The sequence below is a fragment of the Jatropha curcas genome, chromosome 11 (genome assembly GCF_041381405.1).
Source record: "Jatropha curcas cultivar XTBG-Jc1 chromosome 11, XTBG_Jcur_1.0, whole genome shotgun sequence".
Lineage (NCBI taxonomy): Eukaryota > Viridiplantae > Streptophyta > Magnoliopsida > Malpighiales > Euphorbiaceae > Jatropha > Jatropha curcas.
In genome coordinates, this window is record NC_143161.1 from 26,817,340 (window position 1) to 26,832,576 (window position 15,237).

At 32.3% G+C, this 15,237-nt stretch overlaps 3 protein-coding genes across 4 annotated transcripts; all 3 read right to left on the reverse strand.

The window, feature by feature from the left end:
* Window positions 1-531: 531 nt before the first annotated feature.
* Window positions 532-1,266, reverse strand: LOC105634425 (pentatricopeptide repeat-containing protein At1g31790). The gene has a single exon (XM_089715968.1). The coding sequence runs from the start codon at window positions 1,264-1,266 to the stop codon at window positions 532-534; it is 735 nt and encodes a 244-aa protein (XP_089572094.1).
* A 3,220-nt stretch (window positions 1,267-4,486) lies between these two features.
* On the reverse strand, window positions 4,487-6,377 carry LOC105634399 (RmlC-like cupins superfamily protein). The gene is made up of 2 exons (XM_012217251.4): window positions 6,137-6,377; window positions 4,487-4,982 (listed from the first exon to the last, which is right to left on the reverse strand). Exons 1-2 carry the CDS (start codon window positions 6,337-6,339, stop codon window positions 4,778-4,780), a joined length of 408 nt encoding a protein of 135 aa, XP_012072641.1. The 5' UTR covers window positions 6,340-6,377; the 3' UTR covers window positions 4,487-4,777.
* A 964-nt stretch (window positions 6,378-7,341) lies between these two features.
* LOC105634398 (P-loop containing nucleoside triphosphate hydrolases superfamily protein) lies at window positions 7,342-13,108 on the reverse strand. Of its 2 annotated transcripts, XM_012217249.4 has the most exons (9): window positions 12,700-13,108; window positions 12,422-12,484; window positions 12,121-12,198; window positions 11,649-11,869; window positions 11,233-11,305; window positions 10,858-11,142; window positions 8,852-8,995; window positions 8,230-8,280; window positions 7,342-7,740 (listed from the first exon to the last, which is right to left on the reverse strand). In XM_012217249.4, the coding sequence occupies exons 1-9, from the start codon at window positions 12,994-12,996 to the stop codon at window positions 7,666-7,668; spliced, it is 1,287 nt and encodes a 428-aa protein (XP_012072639.1). In that variant the 5' UTR covers window positions 12,997-13,108; the 3' UTR covers window positions 7,342-7,665. The 2 variants fall into 2 exon arrangements, with proteins under 2 accessions (XP_012072639.1, XP_012072640.1); XM_012217250.4 differs by lacking the exon at window positions 8,852-8,995.
* Window positions 13,109-15,237: the final 2,129 nt, after the last annotated feature.

Here is a 15,237-nt window from a genome sequence, read left to right on the forward strand (position 1 = left end):
AGAGAGAGAGAGAGAGAGAGAGAGAGAGAACATGAAATATGAGGCCTTCCCACCAAGCGAAGTACAAACCTTGCAGGAGAAAGAGAACAAACTTGGCAATCAAAGGTGAAGCGGGAAAAAGATTACCTGAAAGGTGCACTCAGCTTGCTGCCACACTTATCTGTACAGTCAATCAATTATGGCTATCCCCACAGATACAAACGTCTAGAGAAGCAGCTGATGTTCATATTAGAATCTACAAGCACCACAAAACACTAGGTTTTCTAAGAATCTTTTGAACTTTCTCTAGTCTAGCTTCATTAGATTCTGAATGAACCTGGGACTAAATAAACTAACGAACTTGAGTACAAGCTTCTACATCTATTTTATCTGATATTTTTAGTTCAGCAACACAAAGAGTGAATAAACTTACCATTAAGCAACCTCAAGTTCAAGTATGCATTTCACCAGTTCTGTTTTCCAGTGTATCAGTAGCACAGGCTATCCGGACACGATCAACTAGTGATTTGTTAACCTCTATCCCAACTGCTTTCATTTGATATAGAAACTTAAACGCCTCAATATACAACCCATTCGGACATAGCCCATAAGCAAGGCATTCCAATGTGCAGTTTTTGCCTTGTCAGTAATAACATCAAATACTCTTTTTGCATCTCGAACAATCCCACATTTGCTGTACATGTCAATCAACCCACAATGCACAAAATCATTTGATTCCACCCCAAGTTTGATGGCAATGGCATGAACTTGTTTACCACAATGTCCATCATCATTCATCCTAGCACATGCCTTCAATACACTAGAAAAAGTAAAACTATTCCTCCTCACTCCACTCCTCCCAATTTCCATGAAGTCCTTGATTACCGCATTGAAATACCCTTCTCTACAATTGTTCACTATCTTAGCCGTCCAAATAACTGTGCTACGATGGCAAAGCTGATTAAATATAGAGTTAGAGCTTTCTAAACACCCAAATTTCCCATAGAAGTTCATCAAAGAAACATTAACAGAATAATCATCAGTAACACCTAATTTTAGCAAAAACCCATGTATTTGCGTCCCTATTCCCATATTCAGACTATAGACGCATGCCTTGAAAATGCAAACTATGACAACAACACAAGAAGGAAATTCAGATATGATATCACAAATATTGTTCTGTGATATCATTTCAATGAACAAAATGATAGCCTCTTCATAATAAGAGTTATCCAAATAACCAATAACGATAATAGCCCAAGAGAGGAAGTCTTTTCTATGCGGCATTTTATCAAACAGATTGCGGGCAATATCAAAGTGGCCGAACGATAAATGCATGTAGAGCAGCAAATGGAATAAATATAAGGTCATTTTGAGGCTGCTCTGGTTGACAAGACGAGAATGCAAAAGGAGAGCTCCTCTGGAATCTGATCTCAAGATGCATTCTTTGATAAGGGAAGAGTAGATTTCTGTTGTTATGGGCTGATTCAGGCTATCCATCAACCTAATGATATTTGAGGTTGAGCTTTTCTTTCTTTTGCTCTTGGTGGTGTTGATAGTAAGAGTTTAATGGGTTGAGTTTTTTTTGGAGATTGATCATGTCGATTTGGAGTTCTAGGAGGCAATTCAATAGATGGTTGAGCTTTTTTAGGAGTCCTAAGAGGTAACATTTTGTTTTTGTTGATATTGAGAAAAAGTAACATTTTGATTCTCTGCTTTTTGAAAAAGTTCCTTTTTTCATCATTCACACAACCAAACTAGGCTTGGCCACGTTTCCGGAACCGGCGGTTCCGGTTCCAGATTTTCTGGAACCGGAACCGAACCGTACAGGATCGGTTCCGGTTCCGGTTTGGAACCGTTCGGTTCCGGTTCCGGTTCCGATCCGATTACAAAACCGACGGTTCCGATCGGTTTTCCGGCGAATCGCATAATTTTAACATTTTAAAATTTGAAAACCGGTTTAAAAAAATTTTTTTTTGAACATAAAAAATTGAAAAATACACCTAAAAAATTTAAAAAAATTTCTTTTTTGAACATCTCTAACTCTTTTTTTCCTTTATTATATAAAGAAATAATAGTTCGTTTTACAGTATTTCTCGGTACTCTTTTAGCACAAGGATTTAAAGCTTTTTGACAATAATTATTAAAACCTACTTTTTCACCAAAACTAAAAGATAAATGTTCCATAGAAATCATTTTTGCTAATTCTTCTTTTTGTATTTTATCAGAATATTTAAATAAAGAAAGGTTAGAAGCGTACCCGGAAATTTGTTGTTGAGACCGATCAACTCCTATTTTTGTTGGATGTTTTGTCTCCAAATGCTTCCAAAATGATCCATAGCCGCCCGCTTGTTTAAATTTATAAGATTTTCCACAATAATTGCAAATTACATCGTACATTTTCTCACCTTTGAATTTTTTTGTGAAATGAATGGAGAATATGTCGGAACTTTGTCTTGCTCTTGTAAAAATTTTTGCTCGTTGCTCTTGCTCTTGTTCTTCATCTTCTTGAAATTGCTCATTAAATTCGGATTCTTGAGTTGGAATATCCAAACTTTCATTTGGAAACCCCTCAAAATTAAATTGCTCGGGAATTATATTATAGATGTCGTTTGTAGGAATAGATGATTCTCCAATTTTTCCCTTGCCCTTACCCGAATTTGAGTTTCCTCCACTTGCCATTATATGATAATAAAATATAATTTGGAAAATTGAATAAAAAAAAATAGAGACAATAATTAATTAATAAGAGAGATTATAGAATAGAGAAGAATAAATGAATAATATAGAGTAGAGTGTAGTATATTGTATAGAGAGTAAGTAGAGAGTGTAGTATATTGTAGAGATAAAGTAAGTAGAGAGAGTTGAGATTTTTTTGTAATTAATTTGTAAATAAAATGAGGTATTTATAATAAATCCAAAAATTCTTTTTTCCCAAAATACCCTTAAAACTAGCCGTTATATAGCCGTTTATAGCCGTTGGGAGGGGTAATTAAGAGATTTTACAACAAATTTACAAAAAAAAAAAAAAAAAAAAAAAAATTCAAAATCTGACAGTTACAACGGCTAGAACCGCCGGTTCGAACCGGCGGTTCTAACCGGCCGGAGAACCGGCGGTTCCAACCGGTTCCGGCCGGTTTTCTGGAACCGCCGGTTCTGGTTCTAGAATATCTGGAACCGGAACCGAACCGGAATCTTCCGGTTCCGGTTCCGGTTCGTCCCGGTTTCGGTTCGCACCGGTTCCGGTTCCGGTTCGGAACCGGTTCGAACCGGCGGTTCCGGTTCCATGAACCGTGATTTGGCCATGCCTAAACCAAACCATAATATATGAGAGAGAGAGAGAGAGAGAGAGAGAGAGAGAGAGAGAGAGAGAGAAAGCGGCAGAACAGGTAATTGATAGAGCTGACCAATAACAATCCAAATTAAACAAATCATCCTGCCAAGTTCAATATGAATAATCCGTAGCAAATGATTCAATACCCACAAATGAGCATGATTTTTCTTTCAAAAATGTACCTAATGATTGGTTTGAAGATGTATAAGGAATAGTTGAGATTTGAGGTTCTCGTGATGGATTAGTGTGCAAGATGACTTGTATATCTATATATTCGAATTAATATATAAATTTGATCACATACTTTCGATTATTATCTTTACAGCTCTTTCAAACTTGTAGGTATTTAAATTTTGTGGATATCCACAGTGACATTATACTGGTGGGAAAGGTATAGTTATTATTAAATTATAACTGAAATTCTGCACAGAAGGCACAAGGATAATCGGCCAAAATTTGGAATCAAATTTTCAAATTTATATATTAAACCTCAGTATTCTGATTTTTGGTTGAGCAAAGAGACAGATAGAAGGATAATTGTCTCAAATTGAAATCTGGCATTAACATTTCCAATTCTGGAAGTATCATTACCCTTAATTTAAAAATCTTAAATACTTAGCAATTTATATGATAAAATGCTTGCTTATAACATGTTTTATAAAAAATTAACACGGAAGAAACATATGCAAAATCTTTTAGCAAATCTTATACTGTCTCTGTTTCATAATACTTGTCACATTTGAAATTTCACACAAATGGCAAGATCCTTTAGCAAATCTTGTACTACCTCTATTCCATAATACTTAGCACATTTAAAATTTCGCGTCTCTTTAAAATTGTCTAAGTTACAATTAATTATTAAGTAAATTAACTATATTACCCTTAATTTAATATTGATTCTTTAAGAAAATTATTAAATTGAAATAGTAATTCTTGGTCATATACAGAAGGTAAACATGGAAAAAAGGAATTTATTACTCTGAAACTACAAATGTGACGAGTATTTTGAAACAAGCTATTTTTTTCAAATGTGATAAGTGTTATGGAACAAAGATAATATCAAGCAAAGTGCAGAGGCATTTCCTCCATAATTCAAGCTCATACATACAAATTATGGTGTCACAAGAATTTCCATACTACAATATTATATGAGCAGGTATGAAGAGAGCAACAAAACCAAAACTGATTCCATCAATCAGAAATTGAATTCAGGCAACTGAATCCAAATGTGTTCATTTTCTTGCAATGAACATAATGAAGTTAAAAATAGCAGCACAATTGAGCGTGCGCACACACAGGGGGAGAGCAAAGCTTGCAGAGAAAATTGTAAGCTAATTGCCAGGTCCGATTAATATCAAATTCATACAGCTAGCAAATGGTTTCAGTATCAGTATATGAAGATTTACTAATTCATACGAGAGAGACAGAGGGATGGAGGGTACACAACCAGCAAATATATTTTATTCATTCGAATTTGTAGTGCTTGTCAACTCCTACAGAAACATCCCAAGTGCAACTCATTCCTTTAGGGAACACAACCAAGTCACCAGCACCAATTTCGACGGCCTCATCTGATCCATCAGGGTGTACCTTAACTTTACCCTCCAGAAGATAGCATGTCTCTTTGGCCGAATATGTCCATGGGAATTTGCTTGGAGGGCAACCCCACCTGTTCATTATATATGGTGTAGCATCGAACACATCAAATTCACCATAGATTGACAATTGCAAGATAAATGTACAAGAAAGTTCCAAGAATGTGAAAATAGCAGAACAAATAGTTCAAACAAAAACAATATATAAGAGGAAGAAGCAGAGCATTTTCTTCATCAGAGAGGGGGAAACAAAAAGAATATTACATAAAAAACATAGCTGTAAGTAGTAGCAGCTCTTCTTTTACTTGCTATGTACTAAGAAAAAACAGCATATCTGAGCCAATTTGACATTAAGGCTGAAGCCGTTTTTTTTTTTTTTTTTTTTGTCAGAAAAACACCATTTTAGATATTGGAAAAGTATTGATGGAATATTGCTTAAATGATTTGAAAACTTTATGACTAGTTGCTGTAAAATTTAATTTAAATGACTTCAAACCAATATTTTTAAAGAAGAGTATTCTTTTCAATAACAGTTCAAACAACAATGTCAAATGCATGCACCATCAAAATCAAGAGTTCTTTAAACTCTTAGTATAGAAGCAGGGTAAATAAAACCCAACAACTGCTAAAAATTTAGTACTAAATTTCTAGTGTTGCAACTATTACTTATTTTGCTATAGGGGAAAAGAAAATGCAAGTTTAATTTCATTTCAGTAAAGCCATTGGAGTAAGATTTCAGTCAGAAACTTGATAGAAGTCTTATGTGGTAATCACTAATCATAATATCTCTTTTACTTAAAAGAAGCAAACATGGATCATTAGTAGCTACATTTGTTTTATCTGTCATTTCTCTTTTCTATTGAAGCCATTAGCCAGATTTCTGTGAAATTGCATCAGAAAAATTTCCAGCAAATATTGAATGAAACTCTTGAAACTAAAATTAAATTTCAATTAGAAATGGGCAAAAATAATCAAAATTCAAATAAGCTCGTCCAAGAAAAAATCTCTATTAGGAAATACTAATGGTATAAATTTTATTTATCACATCTAAGAATGAAACAAAGCAAAATAGTCATAGGTTTTACCCAAATCTAAAGGTTTTCGACAAAATGTAATGTCGATTTATTACATTTGGGTTATTAAAAATCTAAAATTTATCAAATGGAGACAAGAAATTTACATGGGTATAGAATCAATTGCAGTAAAAATTGAAGAGAAGGAGAGTTACTTAGGCCAAGCTCGAACTCCTAGTTCAGTGAGTTTGGACTCGGGAAGGTTCCTAACGATCTTGATTCCAGATTTCTCTATAGTCAAGGCCTCTGCTTTTACAGAAATTGCTGGTGCCGCCATAATCCCTGATCTTCTGGTTCTTGAAGACGATAAACGAGCATCGAATGATACTAGTATACTGCTGCCACTGATGCACGCCATTTCTCGTTTTTATTTTTTTATTTTTTTATTGTTTTTTTTAATTTTTCCCTTTTTATTTTATAGAGTGTTACAATAATAATAATAATAATAATAATAATAAAGAAAATATGAGCCGCTTGTGCCTCATCTCTTTCCATACACAAAATTCAATGGAATTAAACGACAACGGCTATATTATGTGTCGTCTAGAGCAACACCTGTCAAAGTCTATTATTACAACTCAAGGCATTTTCTATTCATAGTGAAACTAGGTGGATTGGCCAGCTATTTCAATGTTTTCCACCATTTTCATAGTTCACTTTTTTAAGTCATATTTTATTGATTTTTGCTATTAAACTGTGATAGAGAAAATTTATTTCATTTAAATATTTTCAGTATCAGTAAATTTATAATTTTGAAATATATTTATAGAAAAAAAAATCGAGCATTTGATGAATTCATATATTTTTTCCAAAAATGACAACATGGACTTTTTTTTTCTAATTTTAAAGAATAATTTGATACTGAAAAAAGTAATTTCTAAAATGTAAATAATTAATCAAATTTGTATTAGTTAAATAAAAAAATAATTTTAAAGAAAAAAATGTAAATTTGATAAAAAATAATTAATCAAATTTGTATTAGTTAGATAAAAGGAAAACCAATTGATTATAAGGGGTGGGTGTCTATAATTTATGATAAGAAGTTGTTATGTGACAGATTTTGGTGCTTGAAATTGGGAAAAGTTTGCTGGCTTTCTCCCAAATTCAATCATAAACTTTTATCTCCCCTGCAAGCTCTCAGGGTGATGATTCTTTCTTTTGGAAGCAAGCTGGATGTGGAGTGTGATAATGCCGCTGTGGTTGATATGGTTACCTCCTCGGACAGTCCTGAAGGTGGTCTTTGTCCTCTGGTTTCTGGGTATTAGGGACCTTCTGTTGAAACCTTGGAGGTGCAAAGTTAGTCATGTGTACAGGAAAGCCACCCTTTTGTAAACAAGTTATGCTGTGCATAATGTCTGAATTTGAGCTTCAAAGCATATTTTGTAAGTTATCTTGTGTAAAATTACATCTTTATGATACTTGTAAAGACCTGGAGTTGTCAGTCAAGACTACTATTATGCGGGAGATTGCACACGAGTCTTGTCGGATGAATTTGACAGCAGAGTCGTGCATTGGATCTCTCTGTCTCTATCTATCTATACACATACACTAATAACTAACTGGTGGTGCAAGTGCCTAAATGAACAATAAAACCAATACACCACTGACCATAACCAGGATTCCCCTTACAAGCCCCATCATCCGTATTCAAATATAAAAATAGTTGTAAAATTTTAGAAACATACTACATGACACTTTCGACGTCATATGTCTTCCATCTTTCTATTACAACCTTGAACTGATCATCCCTTTTTCTTACCTGAAATTGCAAACACCCGAGTTTCTGAGTTCTTGATAAAGCTAATACAGCTCAAAAGGCAAAATAATTCAATAACAAAAAAAGAGATTTATCACATATGTCATTTCCGCAAAAGACAGGCAGAATTTACAACAGACAAAAGTCAAACAATACTCATAACTGGATAATTTGTAGGATTAACATGCTACAAGTAGTGTGTGCATTAACATGTTACATACTACTCGGCACTTTCACACTACAACCCTAACTAAATGACAGGCACAGCCATCTTGTCTATGAAACCCAAGTACATAAAAAGGGCAATGAATAAAGGATATCTGCCATCTAAAGAACTTATAGATAGGCAAACATTATGAAATTCTTAGATATCGTTTTAGATGTATCTAAACTTTCTTTTGAATGCGGAAGTATTGGAAAAACAAATTAATGATTGTACCATCGTAATCAATTATGCAAGTCTTTAGAATGCGTAGGTACTAAAAGAATTACCTCAACTAATGGGCTCTGTCCGCGAAGCAGCATATCCACACTCTTATCTGTCTGCAAAATGATGGGGAAAAAAGATTTGAAATTAATATTAAATGAACATGTGGAATCCAGTAATTACCCTGCAATTACAATACAAATTCACCATCAAGCTATCGATCTGTAAATTCATTCAGCACATGACACATGCCAAAATCCAAGATTAAAGTGTTAACGAGTACCAAAAATAATTTTCTTGTATTCTAATAGGTTCTTGGTTAACATTTGTTTGCCAGTTTTTAAACAGTTTTTTTCTTGGCATGATAGACATGAATGCATGAACGAAACAGATTAATTAATCATTAAACTCTCTGGTTGGTCATCCCAAGACAATAAACAACCATATTAAAATCCACCAATCAGTCCGCAACTACCAGATTCCAATGTAAATAGGGAGCATATTTTACTAAATTGGATCACTTCAATAGCATTGCAATCCAATGCAACACCAGTGACCACACCACCAGCATTACCATATAAAAGTTAACAATAAAAACCTACTTGATTATTTCAGATGAAGAGACCTTACTTTGTACTTGTAGGAAAAAAAAATGAAAAAGAAAGAAAAAGAAAATTGAAAATATACCCGATGCATAACCCAATGATGCCTCTCTCTCATCTCAATCAAGAAATAAAAGGTTGGAGGACCTCTTCTTTCAAGAATACTTTTTTTACTCCCTCTAGATCGGGCTTTCTCATCTCCTAAGGTAACAGGTCGTAATCCCCCAATCTGAAACAACAAAAGTGATGATGATGAATTTTAGCCAGCATTCTAGAAAGGAAATTGCATTATATTGTAAATTCAAACAAATTTCTGGACATGAAATATTAGATCTCATCTATTTTGCCAGCCTGATCTAACTTGTTTGGTCTTTTCACTCCCTTTAGGTGTGTGGTGAAGAAGGGATCTCGGGTTCGAGGACCCCAATCCACCATTAGAGCGAAAGTTGTCACAATATAGGGAGAGTTGAGAAAAGTGGAGTGCTACCCACTCTCATTTAGCATTAGCTGTTAGACCTATTTGGCCTCCCACTGAACCAAACAAAAAAGTGAGGCAAATTAACATCATGTCCCTAAATTTTTACAAAATTCACCTGTTATAAGCTGTGTTGTAAAATCAAACTAATAGTAATTACTAAATGGCCATTCATTTAATTCACCCCAAAATTTTTTATTCCTTTATGACTTAAAATATGGTCTTCTAAGTTTTCGAATAAAGAATATAGTCCCCATTCAACTAAGAATTTTTGGGATCCAAACATGTTATAAACTTAAAAGAATAAAAGATTTGACTTCTTAAACATGAGAAGACTAAACTGTACATGACACTGAATCTCAGGACATCTTTTGCAAATTTTCCTTCATTTTATCCTTAGATATTAAATTCTAACAAAAGACAATAAAATTAGAAGAATGCTAGATGAGATGATCAAACAAAAGTTTACAGTCTAGAAGATCAACTACAATTGTTTATAAACTGCCTTGCAGTATCATGCTTAATTAGTAAAAGAAATTGTGTCCATAGAGAAGGGAATAAACAAATCATTACAACTGTCAATTCACCTTGCAATGTAAACCAGTGCCAAAAAACTAAAAAATAAAAACAGTGAACGAGAAAATGAGATAGACATCTTGTGTGCACTAAATTGCACACAAAAGGTGTTCTCAAATGGAAACTGGAGTCAACCAGAAAGGAAAAAAGAAAAAGATAAACAATGATAAATGGACAACAATAATGAGGAAACAAAAATAAATCTCCAAAGAGGAAACTGCACAAGTTAACATGGAATTCTAATTTGCACAAAAGCATGTAATCCCTTAAACACCTCCAAACTTCAACACTTGACCAATTAAAAAACACATGGCATGGTAAAGCTATAGTTTTCAAATTTAAGAATTAAATGAGACATCTCCTAAATTCCTTTTTTCTTTGCTGAATTACTTTGGTGCAGTAATCCGAAGTAACATCCAATAATTGTAACTAATAATGTCCAATAAGCATTTACAATTCCAACATATTATAACTGATGACTAGAGATGTACAAATCAAGACAACTAATTGTGTGCATATCTACCAACTGGGGGATAGTTTGAACTTCTAAGCAGGAAAACCTTATCTTTTATACATGAATTAAGTGCAATTTTTCAACTAATTTAATGTTTAAAATAAACCTGACCTAAGTGGTCACATAAAAATGAAACCTGGTGAAACATATCCATTGATTCAGTGCAATTGAATTAGTTGCCCATCCCTTTTCGAATGATTCAGTGTAATTGATTTTCACACTCTCTCTAGACCCAACCACGGCCCTCTGTTCAAGTACCTCTTCTTTCTACTCGAGCCTCCCCCGCCCCCACAATCAAAGTTTTTTTAAAAAAATTAACCTATAATATATTAAATTTTTTTTTATTTTACCCTTTAAAATAGTAAATCTTTTCAGTTTTGCTCCCCTTAACTCTTGAAATTTTCTTTATCCCCCCTTAACTTTAATTCTTGGCTCCGTCACTGAACATATCTAATGGCTTTAACAAAATTGATTTTTGGTATCAAGAAGCTGCAAGAAGACTAAGCATAGAGTAAAGAGAGCAAACCAGGTCAGAAAGAGTCGGATTCTTGATTATGTTTTGAAGCTGCTCTCCATGAGCAGTACCAATGAGCATAATGCCTTTCTCAGCAATTGAACGACAAGCAAGAGCTTCAGCTTCTGTGCCTATCTCATCAACAATGATTACTTCAGGCATGTGATTTTCTACTGCCTCAATCATGACCTTGTACTGCATAGATGGTTCCGGAACCTGCATTCGCCTTGCACCTCCTACTTCAGCATGTGGAATATTTCCATCCCCTCCTATTTCATTGCTTGTATCAACGATCACCTATTCCATTTATTAGTGAATAGATAAATAAATAGATAGATAGATAGATAGATGTATAGATCGAGAGAGAGAAAAAGAGATTCAACATACCACTCTTTTGTCAAATTCATCTGACAAGACTCGTGCAATCTCTCGCATAACAGTGGTCTTGCCAACCCCAGGCCTTTAAAAGTTTAACAATAGTCACAAAGATGTTATTTCATAGAATAACTTAGTAAATATGTTATGGAGTTGCAATTTAGACATTTTGTGCATAATAACTTGTTTACAAAAACAAGAAGAAAAACAGTATAATGTTTTTGAACTAGGCATTGAAACAAAAGGGGAAGCTAAACAAGTTGGTGACTAGCTAATGTCCATGATGATTAAAGCATGGAAAAGCTTTCATAATTATTAAGAACAATGAAATTGTAATGTTGCGACTGGATGCCCAGTCATCAAAGAATTCCACCTTAAACTTGAGATTTGATAGACAAAACATGCTACGGAATCAAGCACCGAAATACCTTCCAACAAACAAGATGCTCTTCCCATAATGAAGCAGATCATGAACCATGTCAACATGACCACTAACTGCCCTGCCAACTCGGCAAGTCAAACCCACTATGACCCCTTTCCTACTATGGATTGCAGATATTCGGTGCAAGGTACCTTCAATGCCAGCTCTATTATTTTTTCCAAATTCTCCAACAGAATTTTGAGCATATTCTAGTTCTTGGATTGATACCTAACAAACAAACACCATGAATTGATAATGGAAACTCACTTAAGAATTATTTTATCTCTTTCTTTAATCTCAGTTCTTATTGATAGTTCTTAAATTCAAATAGGTAATTCACATTTTTGTACATCATAATGATCAATTAACATGAAAGAGAAGATAAATGGTTTCTTTTAAGAGATAGAAAAGTAAATGTACTTCATTTATGCCCACAACAGACTGGGGAAAAACGTAAAGATTCAAAGAATGCATTTCACCTTGGTGCTCCTTAAATACTGCTCGCCAAATTCACCTAGATAGCGTGCCTTCGGCAGACGTCCCAGGTCCAATATAACCTTCATGAAGCCATACACAACTATCACTCTAAGCAAGAACAGAATTCCAATTAAGTAGATAAAAACAAACATCAATACTAGGATGATTGCATTTCTGAAAATCTAATGTGCGGTTAACAATTGTGCACAGGATGGTAATGACAAAGTAGCGGTTTGAACAAAAATAAAAATTGCAACTCATCATCTATCCAAACAAACATAACTCAGAATTTAAAAAACTGACCTCTAAGAGTTTATCCCTCTTGGGATCTTTCGCAAGAATGTCACGCAAATCAGATGGAAGAATCTGTCAAAAAGATAATTTTAATTCAAAATGTAAATCAACTAAAAGAAAGAAGTGTAAACACAAGACAAAGCAAAAGCTATAGAAAAAGAAGAAGGATAAAGTAAAACCCAATAAAGAAACCCAATAATTTCCATGTTGAAAAGTAGAAGATGAACGGGGAACCGTGAATAGAACAAAAGAACTAAATAAATTGAGAACTGGGTGCAGACATATACATCCAGGAAAGCTCGGAGATCATCCTCCACGGTTACATGGGCACGTTCCAACGACGACAAGCCATGGTTGAAGCAAGATTGTGCGCGGAGATGGTGCTTGATTTCGTTTTCGAACTTATATGATACGAAGCTTGATCCAATTGTTTTTCTGTTGGAAAGTGAAGAAAATATGGGTTTGTAGGGGAACAAATGTGAGGTGAATCCTCCATTGTTAGCATTTGCAAATGAACAGGGTTTACAGGGTAAGAAATGAAAGGTGAATACTCCTATGTTAGCCCTTGCAATTGATACATTCATCTCAATTTTACGCCTCTGCTCTGTTTCATTGTCTGCTCTGTTTCACTGTCTACTACCCGTGGCCTGTGCTCGGTAATGTATGCTACTGCCTATGAACCAACCAGTGATCCGATTCGAACCAGATTAGAAATAAAATAATCAAAAAGCAGATATATTAAATTAAATATAAATATGTAAATAAATAAATAAAAATATTTTAAAAAATGTACGGTGTTAGTACCTACAAGTTAAATTATATCCGCGCTTCATTGCGGGTTCGTTTGATGTCTATTTTAAGCAAAATTTTTAAAATAAATTAAATATTACATATCATATTTTTTTTTATAAATTTTACTTACTAAATTGGATAATTTCTAAAATAAAATATCATAAATAATAATAATTAATTACTCATAAAATAATTTTAGGCATAAATTTATATATAGATTCCTCTCATCTATATAATATATAAAAGCATAGCAATTTACATTATATGAAAGCTAAGTGTAAATTTACAGAGAAACAGTAAGGACCAACAAGTTTAATTAATTATTAAAAATTAAAAAATCAAAATAGAAACAGTATGTCCAACAATTAAATTTTGATCAATAATTAATTATCACAAACTTTTTCTACAAAATCAATCAAACTAAATCTTTACGTTTTCTACACTAGGGACCAACAGTAATATATATTCGCTGCTTTTTATTTTTTTTTTTATGTTTTTCATTTTTATATTTTAACATTTAAAACACTCGATTATATTTTAACATTTTCTCTCTCTTATTTAGACCAACAGTAATATATATTTAATTTATTATTTCAATGACACAAAAATAAATTAAAAAATATTTTATTTTTTATTGGTAATAAGAAAAAAACTTGATTGATTAATTTGGTGTATGAAGTAGTATCTTATACCAGGAATAAGGTCACATGGACACAGAACACGAGATACGGGAACGTACGGATACAATAATTTTTAAAGAATTAGGATGTCTGCATGCTTAAGACTCACTACACTAAATAAGTAATACATTAATATTTTAAATAAATAAATAATCATTTATAATAAATCATAAACATAAAAAAATACTTAATTTATTATTTCAACGAGACAAAAATAAATTAAAAAATACTTCATCTTTTATTGGGCATAAAAAAACATGGTTGATTAGATTAATGTATAGAATAATATCGTATACCAAGAGTTAAGTTGCAAGGACACATGACACAAGATACAAAAACGTATGAAATACGATAACTTTTAAAAAAGTAGGACATTCACACGCTTATAATACACTCAACTAAATAAATAATATGTTAATATTTCAAATAAATAAACAATCATTTATAATAAATCATAAACATAAAATAAAAAATAATTAATTTCTTATTTCAATATAATTAGTTAAATTCTCAAAATTATTATCACTATAAAAAAATATATTAATAGTGTGTATGCATTTTTTTGATATAGGTCATACTATGCATAGCTTTTGTATTACGTATTTTATGAAATGTTTCGCATGATACTTAAAAAACATATTTTGGCATTACAACTTTTCAGCATAATTCAATGAAATACAATTTATCATTTTATCATATAATTTTAATATTTTTCAATAGTGTTATAAAGAATTATTTCATATTTTAATATTACTCCGGGTATCGCACGGGTTCTACCAATCATATACATAAAAAAAAGAAAAAATTTTTATTCACGTCAATAACAATGATTTCAAGTGGACAAAACTAAATATTAAGACAACTTATTTACTAAAAAATTATAAAATGAAGATGTTTATAGAATAATTTTTATTAAAAAATAATTTAAAAAAATGAGAAAAAGGAAAATTAATGGTTGGACATTTACTTATTTAAATGACCTTTTGCCATTGAATTTTTATACATAAAATTTAAATAAATTATCAATAAGTTATAGTATTTTAGGAAATAAAACATCAATATATATACAAAGCAGGCATCTTTTCCCTAAAAAGTGTCAAGTGAAATTATTATGTAGTGCCATATAGGATTAGAGAATTTAAGTTATGCCACATAGGATTTCAAAATGCTTTAATTTATAAATAAATTGAAAACATAAAGGCTAAGACATAATAATCAATAATATTGTAAGAAATAATAATCATTTAACTTAATAAAGATTAAATAAATAATTAACATAAAAATAGTCATTTCAAAATCATATTTGACTACATAAATAAATCATTAATTAAATAGAATATTTTATTTTCTATT